This window comes from Balaenoptera musculus, chromosome 11 (genome assembly GCF_009873245.2).
Source record: "Balaenoptera musculus isolate JJ_BM4_2016_0621 chromosome 11, mBalMus1.pri.v3, whole genome shotgun sequence".
In the NCBI taxonomy this organism is placed as follows: Eukaryota; Metazoa; Chordata; class Mammalia; order Artiodactyla; family Balaenopteridae; genus Balaenoptera; species Balaenoptera musculus.
In genome coordinates this window covers 21,713,261-21,726,728 of record NC_045795.1, presented here as the reverse complement: position 1 = coordinate 21,726,728, position 13,468 = coordinate 21,713,261, and the positions used below count along the sequence as shown (strand labels likewise).

At 39.5% G+C, this 13,468-nt stretch overlaps 1 protein-coding gene across 1 annotated transcript in view; it reads right to left on the bottom strand.

Moving 5' to 3' along the window:
- The window catches only part of ZKSCAN8 (zinc finger with KRAB and SCAN domains 8), a 48,687-nt gene that overhangs the window by 29,174 nt on the left and 6,045 nt on the right, over positions 1-13,468 (bottom strand). Inside the window, exons 2-6 of the mRNA XM_036868680.1 lie at positions 11,956-12,463; positions 11,173-11,314; positions 9,254-9,345; positions 8,815-8,938; positions 6,413-7,355 (exon numbers count right to left, since the gene is read on the bottom strand). Of these exons, the coding sequence (XP_036724575.1) occupies positions 6,413-7,355; positions 8,815-8,938; positions 9,254-9,345; positions 11,173-11,314; positions 11,956-12,372 (1,718 nt within the window). The 5' untranslated portion in view covers positions 12,373-12,463. The remainder of the gene's footprint in view (positions 1-6,412; positions 7,356-8,814; positions 8,939-9,253; positions 9,346-11,172; positions 11,315-11,955; positions 12,464-13,468) is intronic.

The following is a 13,468-nucleotide window of genomic DNA, read 5'->3' as shown; positions in this document are numbered from 1 at the left end:
TGGATTCTATTTTCACCTGTACCACTAACTTAATGGGTGACCTGGTGCAAGCCACATGACCTCTCTGGACCTTCATTTACAGAATAACGGGCTGGAAAATGATCTCAAAAGTCACTTCCAAACCTAGCATTCTATAGACTGTATGAGTAAACACAACAGATTAACGCAGTTATTTCTTTGCTGTATTACATAAACCGATTTTTCTAACTCTGGGACCGTTACTTTTTAAACCTGTTGAAGGAAGTACCATTGAGTTACAAAAGGAGACTAGTTTTTAGAAAGTCTTCTTTTACACTACTCAATTTCCTAATTAACTAAATTTCCTACTAATATTTCCCCCTACATGTGTTTAAGTAGGGTTAACAGAGTATGTTAAAAACTTAAGTGGGAATGTATTTTAATACTTGGCAAACTTTGACAACGTTCTGGCTTGGGGTTTCCTTGGGAAGTTGGCAGTTATTCCTGTCTAGTGGCTGTCCAAGGGACTGTCAAGGGTCATGTGTTGTCCCCAAAGCTAAATCTTTGGTAAGTTGCAGGCCCTCTGCTAAAGAGATAGGCCCCAGTGTTTTACCTTGTATTTTATGTAATGAACCAAGATATAGAAGGCTAAAACTAGACTTGTACTCCTACAACATCTTCCACTTGGTATAAAGGATGGAGGCAGATTTGATGCTGAAAGCAATCTTAAAACATACCGGTATGTTGCTGTAAACTCCAAACATTAAGGCTTTTTGTAATCTTACAAACTACAAAATATATAAACACTTAGGATTCTCATAAAACTTGGCATAGCTAATTTTTCTAATTGTAAAAAAATCTAGTATTTCGTCTCTCTTCTTTTTTCTATTTACCTTAAATATATCTAGGCCAGGGTTTCTCAACCTTGGCACTATTAAACATACGGAGCTTGATAATTCTTTTGTTGTGGGGGTTGTCCTGTGCACGCAGTATGTTTAGCAACATCTCTCGCCTCTAACACTAGATGCCAGTGGTATCCCAGCCATCCACTAAAGGTACAACCGAAATTGTCTCCAGACGTTGCCAGATTTCTCCAGTTGAGAACCACTGGTCTAACTTGAGATACAAAAGCCTATTCTCAAGCACTTTTGCAATGATAAACAGTAATCTTTAGAGTTTCCTATTTTCTTTCTTAACCAATAAATAACTCTGACCAAACAAATAGAAAGCTTCACATTTCAACTTTTCACACATACCCTCCTAAAGTTGAATTTTTTGGTCTTTAATCTTAGGTATAGGCAGTTATTGATGTACAATGGAAATGGGTCTGTGCACAAAATAAGAAGACATATATCCTCAAAAGCAGTGTAAAAATTCCTGTATATAAAAAAATAATCCACACAATAATTCGACAAGCATTTATTAAACGCCTACTATGTGCTCAGCACTGTACTAGGCACTAAGGGGTGCAAAGATACAAATGTAAAAGTTATTATTCCTGCCCTCAAGGAGCTTACAATTTAACTTGGGAAATAAATACAAATGTGAAACTACAATACAGAATGCTAGAAAATAATTACAAAACAACATATTAGTAAGTGCATGGACCTTAGTACAAACTCAAAGGATCAGTGCTGAGGCAGCACAGAATAAGGGAGGTCTCAGTGTGAGGTGAAATCGTCAGGGAGAGCTCATTCAGAAGATGTAATGGAAGCTAGGCTTTGAAGGGAGTAATGAACATGAGCTGGGGCCAAAGAGAAATCTAAGCAAAAGGAACAGTATGAGAAAGGCACAGAGGCAAGGGCTTATAAGACAACAGTGGAAGGTCACAGGAAGTTTAACCATGATAAATCAAGGTGAATATGCTAGAGAGTAATGAAGCTGAGGCAGATTAAGTATGGAGGGCAAGGTAATGGAGAACTTTGAACATCATTGCTCTGATAGGAATTATTTGCTGGGTGTTCTTGAGTGAAAATGAGATATCATAAAAATGGAGTTTGAGGAGGACCATCTTGGAAGCATACAAGGTGGGGATCTTGGGAGCAAGTAAACCGAAAAGAAAGAATTACAATAACCTGGGCCTCAGATGATATGGATCTGCAGAGAAGGATATGAAGGGATGGCAGAAACGTAAAAAAGTCCAGCCTCAAGGAGAAAACTGACTAAGAATTGGAACAACTTAGCAAGATTTTGGACATGAATGGTGGAGACCAGAAAAAGACTAAAAGACCACTCTAAGATTGGGATAAGAAATATGAAGGGTAGTGAGTCTGTTCAGGGTAAAGATGTTAAGCAAAGATGCCTATTTAAAAGGAAAACAGGGGTTGGGGACAGAGTGATGAATTCTGTTTTCAAACACCAAGTTGTATAGGTACCTGTGGAAAAGTTCACAGGTACCTATAGTACCTGTGAGAGACAACCCACAGGGCAGGAAATATTAAGTTACTCAAATATAAGAAGGTAAGTGTAAACAATCACAATGGTTAAATAGGAGTATAGAAAAAGTAGTGAATAAAATTAAGACATGGAGATTTTCTCAGTGGAGAGGAAGAAAAGACCAACAAAAGCTAAAAGTGAAGAAAACTGACCAAAAAGGATCCCACAAGTCAAAGGAGAATTCCTGAGATGCAGGGGAAATTCCCGAGTATGAAATATAGATCTAGAAGGACAAGAACTAAGAAAAGGCATTAATATTTATCCACTGGTGATTCTGAGGATATTTCAGTGGAATACAAAAGCCAACAAGGAGAAGTTTTAAGAACAGATTAATGAGGAAACGGGGTTTAACAATGGATGACATGTTTGAAAAACCATGGATGACAGAAGAATAAAATGGTAGTTGGAAATGAGCAGTAAAGTTGAAGCTTTTACACATTTTATGCTGTAGATGAACTTACTGGTGTCATCCTGACTGTCCATCTGCCTGGCTTAGGGCATGGATATTTCATTTCCCTCCACAATGCTACTTTCCCTGGGGCAGTTTAGAGACAAATGTACTTGAATCTATAAGTTACTGCTTTGTCCTCCCAGTTTTTAAACATGTTTTACTTCTTTAAACATGTTTTCCTTGCAGAATTTAGCTTTCTAGTACTACAAAGCATCAAAAGTATCAACATTTAAAGATGATATAATTATAAACCAAAATGGCATTTTCAACCAATTTTCCAGTAACTGTAATGGATTTGCACTATACTGCACATTCCCTCCCTCAGTAACCAGGAATACATAATTTTTAAATGGCTGGCCAGGGTTAGGGTGTTCATTAGAGATACAGCAGACCAGTTGTCAGGAGCACAGGCTTGAGAATCAGATTCTGTAGGTTAGAATCCCTGCTCTGTTACTTACTAGTTGTGATCTTGATCAACTCATTCAACTCTCTAAGCCTCAGTTTCCTCATCCATACAGTGGAGTATATAATATCTACCATAAGCATGAGAAATATGTAACATTGGGTTTGGCACATAGTGAGTGCTCAATAAATGTCAGCTATTATTATCTAGAGCCTCAGAACCAAGAGTAAAACTAACTGTTCCATATGGGAATCAATCACTGCATTCTAGCACTGCCACCTTACTCAATGGAGAAAATCTTTGAAACCTAAGACGTCTCTCCTAGGACTATGCTGGATCGCAACAGTTACGGAAGAACCACTTTATTACACCAGGTCCTAAAATGAAAAGCTGCAGATGGGAGAAGAAAGTACTGGTCAACAGTTCATTTCAGATTAAGAGCATAAAAACAGAATATGCAGGATAAAGGAACTTAGTGCATGTCACTCATAGTTAGGAGCAAAATAAGGTCATACAGAGTGATCAACAATATTCTAATGCTAAGAGTGAAAACTGAGACCAAGAATGGGCTTCTACTTATGCCCCCAAAGAAACAATAGCCTTTTTCTACTGTCTTATACTACTTGGCTATTTCTATAGGTGTGCTGAATCAGCCTTGGTATATATTGTTCTTTCAAGTCATATTCTTTTCTCACATGCATCCCAGTATAATACTAATCTTTCTGGTCATATTTCCTTTAAATTTCTGCCAGATGCTTAGTAATTCTGAGATTTAAGTCTGGCTACACATTACACTGAATAAAGAGATGTTAACTGGTACATCTACAGTCATTTCAATATGGTACTCTGCTGAGAGCTTTCATTGGAATAGGAGACAACTGTTCCCCTAAACTATCAATACATGGGAGGAGTGTGTGTATACGTGCACATGCACACACACACATACTCTCCCTCTGACAATGTACCCATCCTATGTAATATCTGTACACAGATAGCATTTGCCTCAGGTAGAATTAGTATCTTAAGGACGATAAGGCACAACTAAAGTGGAGAGCAAGGATCTAGAGACAACTAGATTTGTTTCTGGTTTCTTGTAATTTCAAGTACAAGGGAATTAGGAATGGTAATCTATAGGCCAAAAAGTGGGAGAGGGAGGAGGGAGGAGGGAGGAGGGAGGAGGAAGGAGGGAAGATAAGAAAATAAAGGATACTGAAAAGCATTGTTTTGAAGAAGTTAACCAAGGAAACCAGGATGACAAATGACAAGTGGGTACCAATGGTTCAATGAAATAGATGTAGATAAACTTGATGTTATTAGTGGTCAATATGGGCCATACTAGGGTAGGGAAGGGATGTTATAGGGAAGGAATTTATGATCCAAAAGGTGGACCTCTATGATACATGATTTTATGACTGATTTTTGAAAACATCAATCATAAAACAACATGATTAGAAAGTGCTGTCCCTGTTCATGACAGTCACAGTGTGAAATTTCATAATTTCCCTTGGAATTTTCATCACAATGTGTATCATTTTCTTCTGGATAGGATTAATGGAATGAATTCCAATTCTGACAGCCGACTTTGGAAACAGCCAAAAGTTATTCAATTCCAAATGTGGTGAATAAGTGAGTAATCAAATGGTCAAAAATGAGATGAAATTCAAGAGTTAACAGAGTTTTCTTACATGGTCTATTAGATGGGAATCTTGAGAATGTTCCAAATATCTAGAGGAGTGGTAGCACTTGGAATAATACCACCACTAGAATAGCTAGAACTGCCCAATTTAAAGGACAACCTATATTTGGTGTTACCTTAAACCAGCCTCATTACTTTATACAATATCCCTTGGTATACTGAAAGCTTCAAAGATGAAATATAGTGCTTGGTGATGATGAGTTTAATACTGTGTCTTTGCTGGATTACAGATGGAGTGCACCAGAATTCAGAAGAATGAGGAATTGTGAGGTGAAGTATTCAACTGATTACCGCTGTAGATATGTAAAACTAATGGCAAGAAACAGATGAAGAATGAGTGAGATGCTGAGGCCATCTAAGGAGGTGGGTCCAGGGTAAAAAAGACAAGAGTGTAGACCATCTAGTCAGGGGGTTTGTGCAGACCCCTGAGAGAGCAGTACCGTAATGGGCCAAAAGAGATGAGTATACATTCTTTGGAAGGATTTTTATGTCTTCTTCAAGCACCTCTGTCTCCTTTTTTTCCCATGTGATGCCTTAACGAGGATAGTGTAAACACCTATTTGTACCACAGTGTACAGTGGGAAGGTGGAAAGCAGAGTCAGAAGTCACCAAAAGGTACAACCATCCAAGCTCAAGAGCAGCGGGGCTGAGTCTCCACTCACCTCTTTCTCTGCATCATTCCCACAACCATCACTAATGCGTCCACTTCCTCGCTGACACAGGTACTGGGACTGGGAGTGGTGAAGGATACGTATGGATGCTCAATGACTCAGTGGAGTCAGTGAAGGTGATATATGAAGAAAAATGCTGGAGTGCTGTTAAAAATATAGCATTCTGAGTTTGCATGGGAATATGGATTTCCACTATCAGGAGCATTAGAATAAAATAAAATGCACACTTAAGCATAAACACATGAGGTGTCTGTAAAAATTTCCCTAGAACTAGGATCTTAGAAAGCTAAATATAAGTCTCACACAGAGGCTGCTTCAAACTCTAAAGCAGCTTCTTAGATCAGATTAGGAGCACAAGTGCACCTTTAGGGGAATAAATGGGAGAAGGGATCACAGATGGGAAGAAGCAGAGGAACTAGGAGGAGTAGCTTCTCTCAAACCTATAGCTACTCACCAAAAAGACAAAGTTAAGTGCCTCAAGCCACGACAAGCAACTTGCTCTAATGCTATTTTAAGCTTCTAAAGGATACCTTAGGCCATCGGGAGCTCCACTCCATCAGACACCTCCCAAGATAGTCAAGCTAATCAACCTGCATCAAGGCACTGGGCCCAAACTACTGAAGAGCTATTCTAACTTTGTCACCACTATCAATTCTGACCCTAGATAAGGTTGTAATGATGCTGAACTTTCTGCCTTTTTATTACACTGAAAGACCTCTCACTAGCACATGGTTCCTCTAATGTTGAATAATGCCCAATCTATGACTAAAGTTTTTTCCTAAACTCCCGTGGATTCAGATTTTTCTCCACTGTGGATTCTCTGATGTCGAATGAGACTTGACCTCTGAATAAAGGCTTTCCCACACTCATTACATTGATAGGGCTTCTCCCCTGTGTGAATTCTCAGATGCTGAATGAGGCCAGTGTTCCCATTGAAAGCTTTCCCACATTCTTTACATTTATAGGGTCTTTCTCCAGTGTGGATTCTCTGATGTTCAATAAGGCCTGACTTTTGACTGAAGGCCCTCCCACACTCATTGCATTTGTAGGGTTTCTCCCCAGTGTGGCTTCTCTGATGGCCAATAAGATGTGAGCTCCGCCTGAAGGTTTTCCCACACTCATCACACTCATAGGGCTTCTCCCCAGTGTGGATTCTCTGATGTCCGATGAGGTGTGAGCTATGACTGAAAGCTTTCCCACACTCATTACATTCATAGGGTCTCTCCCCACTGTGGATTCTCTGGTGCAGAATAAGGCCCGCACTCTGACTGAAAGCCTTCCCACACTGATTGCACTGATACGGCTTCTCCCCAGTATGGATTCTCTGGTGCAGGATCAGGCCTGTGTTTTGACTGAAGGCTTTACCACACTCCTTACAGTGGTAGCGTTTTACTTTGTTGTGGATATCCTGATGGGAAAGAAGGGCTGACCTGTAACTGAAGGCTTTACCACACACATTACACTGATAGGGTTTCTCCCCAGTGTGGATTCTCCAGTGGCGAACAAGACCTGAACTCTGAGCAAAGCTCTTCCCACATTCATCACATTTATGTCGTCTCTCTTGGGTGGGATTTCCCCGCTGCCTCTCTATTGTGCCCAGAAGGTCTCGGGCTTCTCCATGCTCAAGACCCCCGATAACATCCCCGTTGCATTTGGCAGCTGTCTCTCCATGTGGTTGGATTCCAGTAGATATTACCTGTTTTGAAGCTAATTCCCTGTTCTCATTCCTGGTCTCACCACCTGGAATAAAAATGTAATAAACATCAAGCCAAAGTCACTTCCTATTCTCTATATTAGGAGAAAGAAATCAAAGATGGGGGAAAGGAAAATACACTTGGAACAGCTACAAGTAAACGCAAAGCTCCCATCTGTCTCTGAAATGCCTTCGTTAATATGGGGAGAAAGGAGCAGGGTCAAACAAAAGTACCACACACCAACTGGGGAAGAACTGCCATCAAATAGGGTTGATGGAAGGAGGACTAAAGTAGAGGAGGGATCAACTACGGAGAAGTGGAAGTTGGGGAGTGGGAAGGAATATGGAACTATGAAAAGACCTAATGAGTGGAAAAGTAATGAAAAAAGTCCCAGTCATTAAAAGGGAGGAGCACAATAGGTCTAAGTGAGAGAAATCTATGTGAACTCAGAGAGCACTAAAAAATTTCAATTTCCAACTGGCAAAGAGACCAATACCCCGTTACAAACTGTAAGGTAAGTCCTAGATTAGAGAATAAAAGTGCCCTTTTTTAAAAAAAAAATTATTTATTTTTTCTGGTTATTTTATTTCTATTTATTTTTTTAATTGAAGTATAGTTGGTTTACAATGTCGTGTTAGTTTCGGGTGTACAGTAAAGTGATTCAGTTACACATATATATGTGTATATATCTTTATTCTTTTTTAAAATTCTTTTCCATTATAGGTTATTATAAGATATTGAATATAATAGTTGCTGTGCTATACAGTAAATCCTTGTTGTTTATCAATTTTGTATTATGGTAGTGTGTATCTTAATCCCATACTCCTAATTTATCCCTCTCCCCACCTTCCCCTTTGGTAACCATAAGTTTGTTTTCTGTGTCTGTGAGTCTATTTCTGTTTTGTAAATAAGTTCATTTGTACTATATTTTAGATTTCACTATTTTTTAGATTCTCTGTCTGACTTACTTCACTTAGTATGATAATCTCTAGGTCCATCCATGTTGCTGCAAATGGCATTACTTCATTCTTTTTACAGCTGAGTAATATTCCATTGTATTGAGATATATATATATACACACACACACACACACACACACACACACACACACACACACACACACACACCACATCTTCTTTATCCATTCATCTGCTGATGGACACTTAGGTTGCTTCCATGTCTTGGCTATTGTAAATAGTGCTGCTATGAACATTGGGGTGCATGTATCTTTTCGAATTAGAGCTTCTGTCTTTTCCAGATACACACCCAGGAGTGGGATTGCTGGATCATATGGTAACTCTATTTTTAGTTTTTTAAGGAACCTCCATACTGTTTTCCATAGTGGCTGCAAAAGTTCCTTTTAGGACTCCAGAAGTCTCAATATTTTATCTTTCTGTTGGATCCTGAGTTTAAACTCAACTATGTCTTTCAGAAAGCTCAAAGCTACTGTACACATAAACAAACACTAAATCGTAAATGATAATAATAACCAGAGCTCTCCTTACCCAGGGAGAACATGTTTCTGTAATTCTCTGGCCTGTTATCTCTACTCAGATCCTTCTGTGATGAATCAAGAAGCCATTCCTCTCGAATTAGGGACACAGCCATGTCTTCAATCTTCTCCAAAGTCTGAAACAAAACAAGATGCCCATCTGGGACTGGGACTGTTCCACAGTTCAAACCCAGAGTGTCAGAGAGATCCACCAGGGTGGGAGTGGATCAAGAGGTGGGAATGTACTGTAAAGGGATCTGCATAGCTAGCAGGAAAGAACAGGAAAATGCACCAGATTTATTGGGGGAAAATCAAGGATCAATCTGTCTCTATGCAGAAGAACATGGGGCAAGTTCTTAAGTGAGTACTGCTACAGACAGTCCAGACATGGGGTAGATGCCACAAACACTGTCAAGTGGAGCTATGGGGTTTCAGTGAGGAGCACAACTCACCTGGAACCCTGCTGTAAGAAGTGTAGCTGTCATCTCCTGGTCTCGAGGACTTCCTTTCTGGGAAGGGGTAGGACTCTGTGAAGCAGATATGGCTGAGAGAGGAGAAAGGAGCTATGAATGAGACCAGCCTTGTCCTGTGGTTATAGGAACCAGCACTAACACATTCCAAAATTATTTGTATTTCAGCCGATATGCATGCCAGAGATTTTGAATATGAAATGCTGTTAATCTTGGACTCTGGGTTCATACCTATGGTTGCTCACAAAACATCTGCACTTTGATGTCCCACTCAGCCTGAAGTTACATGTCAAAAATAGAAAGTGTACTGGTTTCCTAACAGGAAGTGCTTTACAATTTCTTCTCTACCACCAAAGCTATATTCCATCCTTGTGCTTGTACACAGTATTTCTTTAGGTCCTAATCTCTTGCCAAGCTGAATATGAGAACCAATCTATCTCTACTAACTTTATTACTTTTTTGAAATGTCTACCATGACTGCCAGCATCTGCTTCCTATAGAAACCAGACAGGGTAATATCAAAATCAACATAGACTATTGTGTCTTGGGCAACAGGCATTAGAATTTTACATAAGGATTGTATTATTAATTGAAAATGTTTCTATACTTCTTTAGAAATATTAAAAATCCACTAATTTAGAACAAATTACTATAAACCACACAAATGAAAAAATAAGAAATTCAGGGCAAGTATGAGATGAGACTAGAACATCTTATCTTGTTCCGTAAGAAAATTCTCAAAAAATGATGGAGAAATGTCAATAGGACACAGGAGCCAGACTGAAGAGGCCTCCTCTGGCCAACTCTGAGACAATTTAAGCATCAAAATAAAGATAGTAACAGAATATTTCTGGAATAAAATAAGAATTTATGAGTCCATATTGATAAATAAAAACTGAATAAATAAAATAAAATGGGGGAAGGAGGGAACACTCTCCATTACAATAAATAAATAAATGTAGAAGAAATGACAGAGTTAGAAAATAATCACTTTAGTAATCACTGATTCAGTCAAGAAGCATCAATAAATACTAAAACTAGTGTTTCAGCAACAAAAGTTTCATGAGGACCAGGATATTTACATAGACTCAAGAGTATCTCCCCACAAATTACTTATTAATTACAAAGGGAAAAACAGTAACAAAAACCTAGCAAGAATAATCTTAACCAAGTCATCAAAGATAACATTACCAATAACAGACAAATTCCTGTTGTATTCCTGAGAAGGACAAAATCACTTCTGGGATGTTCATGCCAAATATATACAACTCGAATCTAAATATGAGGAAACATCACACAAACTCAAATTGTTGTCATTCTACAAAATAACTGACTTGTACTCTTCAAAAATGTCAAGATTGTGAAAGGCAAAGAAAGGCTGAGGAACTACTCCAAGTTAAAGGAGACTAAAGAGACAGGACAGCTAATTGCAAAGTGGGATCTTGGACTAGACTCTGGAAGAACATTATTGGGACAACCAGCAAAATATGAATATGAACTGTGGGCTAGATTAGTATTGCATCAGTGTTAAATTTCCTAATTGTGATCAATTTACTGTGGTTATCTATGAAAACACTCTTGTTTAAGAAAATACATACTGAAATATTTACAAATAAAGTGTCATGATACCAGGAAAACCTCAAAATGCCTATGTTGTAAATACACTGTGGTAACAGAAATGTATGAATACATAAAACCCCCAAATTCTTTAATTTGTTCATGAGTTTACCACTGGGACTAACAGTCTGTATTTGAAGCCTAGATAAACATTTAAATCAGGTCTTATGGCTGGTCTGTAAACAGTACAGGCTAGTTCCTTCCAGGAACTAGACAGGTGTCCCAAATGTACTTTCTTTCCTCTCTGCTTTCCCACTCCTCATCAATGAAATCTGGCTCCTCACCTCTGTCTTGTGGCCCTTGGAGCACTGGAGATTTGTGCTGGGTTGCCACAGGTTGGAGCTGAGTATCTGGAGGCTCTGGTGCAGATTTGGAATGCACGACCTCCTCCCAGAGTACCCTATGTCCATGTGCACGAGCAGGGACCTAGAAACAAGACACCTGCATTACAAGGAATCCCTTTGAGAAATGAAGCGAACAATGTAACAGTACTAAGAGCACATCTAAAGGGATACATACTGGGGGAAGGAAAAAGCAGAATCTCACTGACTTAGGAACACAAACATGTTGATTTGCACAGAAAGGCATCATTTCTGCTTAGTACTGAAGGAAAAGATTTCTGCTGATGCCCTCCCTGCTGCACACAATGCTGATACTTTGCATTCCCAAGAAAGGGGAAGAATGATAAACAGAAACTTAAAGCAGTGCTCTTCAGTGGAAACAACTTTTGATAAGGAACTAGGAAACCTGAGTTACGGGCTCAGATCTACATTTAGTTATTTGGGTGCCCCTGAAAAAGTAAGTTAAGCTCTCTATGCATCAGTTTCCCATCTGGCAAACAGAACAATACAGTTGTAGGGAAGTTATGAGGATAAAAAATGGATTTATATCCTTTATAAGAATAAAAAGAACTCTACAAATACAAGCCATACCACACGATAACTCTTTTCATCCTCCTGCAACACAAACTTATGCTCAGCATTTATTCTCCCATTGTTGTGTCAATGTCCCTCCACCCAGCTTCCTGGACTCTCACAGTCAGAGCATGCCCACCTCCTTCTACTTACTGGCCGTCCTAGTATATCAATTTGCCTTTCCAAATCCTCCAGTAGAGTCACCACCTCCTCTCCATTCTCTAGCTGATGTTCCTTAACCAGAGTCTGGAGCTCCTCGGGCAGGATGGTCAAGAACTGCTCCAGCACCAGCAGCTCCAGGATCTGCTCCTTGGTGTTCAAATCTGGCCTCAGCCACTGATGGCAAAGTGCTCGGAGTTGGATCAGAGCTTCTCGGGGTCCTAGTGTCTCTTGGTAGCATAACTTCCTGAAACGCAGGCGGAACAGCTCTTGGCCAGGAGGGTTATTTTCATGTAGACTTGATTCCTGGTCCCAACCATGATCTTCCTCTACCTTGATAATTACAAGGTCCTCTTCAGGAGCCTGGTCTGGTGGGGATGGGGCTAAAGACTTCCTTGATTCTGCAGCCATTTAGGGCCGGAAAAGCTCAGGAGACTCGTTTCCACTACTTTCTTTATCTTCTTAAGAGAACCTTCTGAGGGCCTCTTCCTTAAGGGTACTTCTTTGGGAAGAGAAAATGACAAATAGTGTAAAGGCAAGTCAAAGGTCATAGTAATTTACTGAGATATCTTAACAAGTTCCCTACCATGACATGGACTTCATGGCTCAGTCATTTAAGTGATCCTCTCCAGAAATAACTCCTTGCCTCCTTAGCCTTCTGCATGACAATCCCATCTGGGAATAACTCTTTCCTTCTGCTTTCTCTCTTGGGGATGTGGAACATGGCTAAACAAAGTCAGGAAACCATGTAGACTGGGTCTAACTGAAATTCTGCATTTAACCTCATGTGGCCCTCAGGGCTCCTGATTTAACTCCTTTCAACATTTGTTATACCAGCTATACTGTTTCTACACACTTCGGCTCTCAACCTGCCCCTCACTCTCAACATGAGAATAATTTCCATATAATCTAGCTCAAGATATTGTCAAGAACTGTCCTAACACTTTCTTCTTCTCCACCTGACATTATCATACATGTGCTCCCCCTGCCATCTTCCCCCTGTCTCCAGGCTAACTTCTACTATGGACTTTACCTCAAGCTCTATAACTCTTCTCTGGGGCACAGGTCCTGCATCTCCAAGGAACCTGGATGCCCTATCAACACCCGCAACCCCAAAACCTAGTCCCATACGCTAATGATGTTCCAGAATGTTTTATAAATAAAATCATACAGTATGTAGCCTTTTGAGTCTGGCATCTTTCACTTAGCATATTGTACTTGAGATCATCAATGTTGTTGTACATATCAGGAGTTTATGCCTTATATGGATGAATGTTTATCCATTCTCTAGTTGACACTATCTCAATTGCTTCCAGTTTTTGATGATTACAAATGAAGCCACTATAAACATCTGCATATGAGTTTTTGTGTGAACATAGTTTTCATTTCACCCGGGTAAATATCCAGAGGTAAAACTGCTAGGTCATATGGTAAGTATATGTATAACTTTATAAGAAACTGCCAAACTGTTTTCCAAAGTGGCTATAATACTTTGCATTCCACTAGC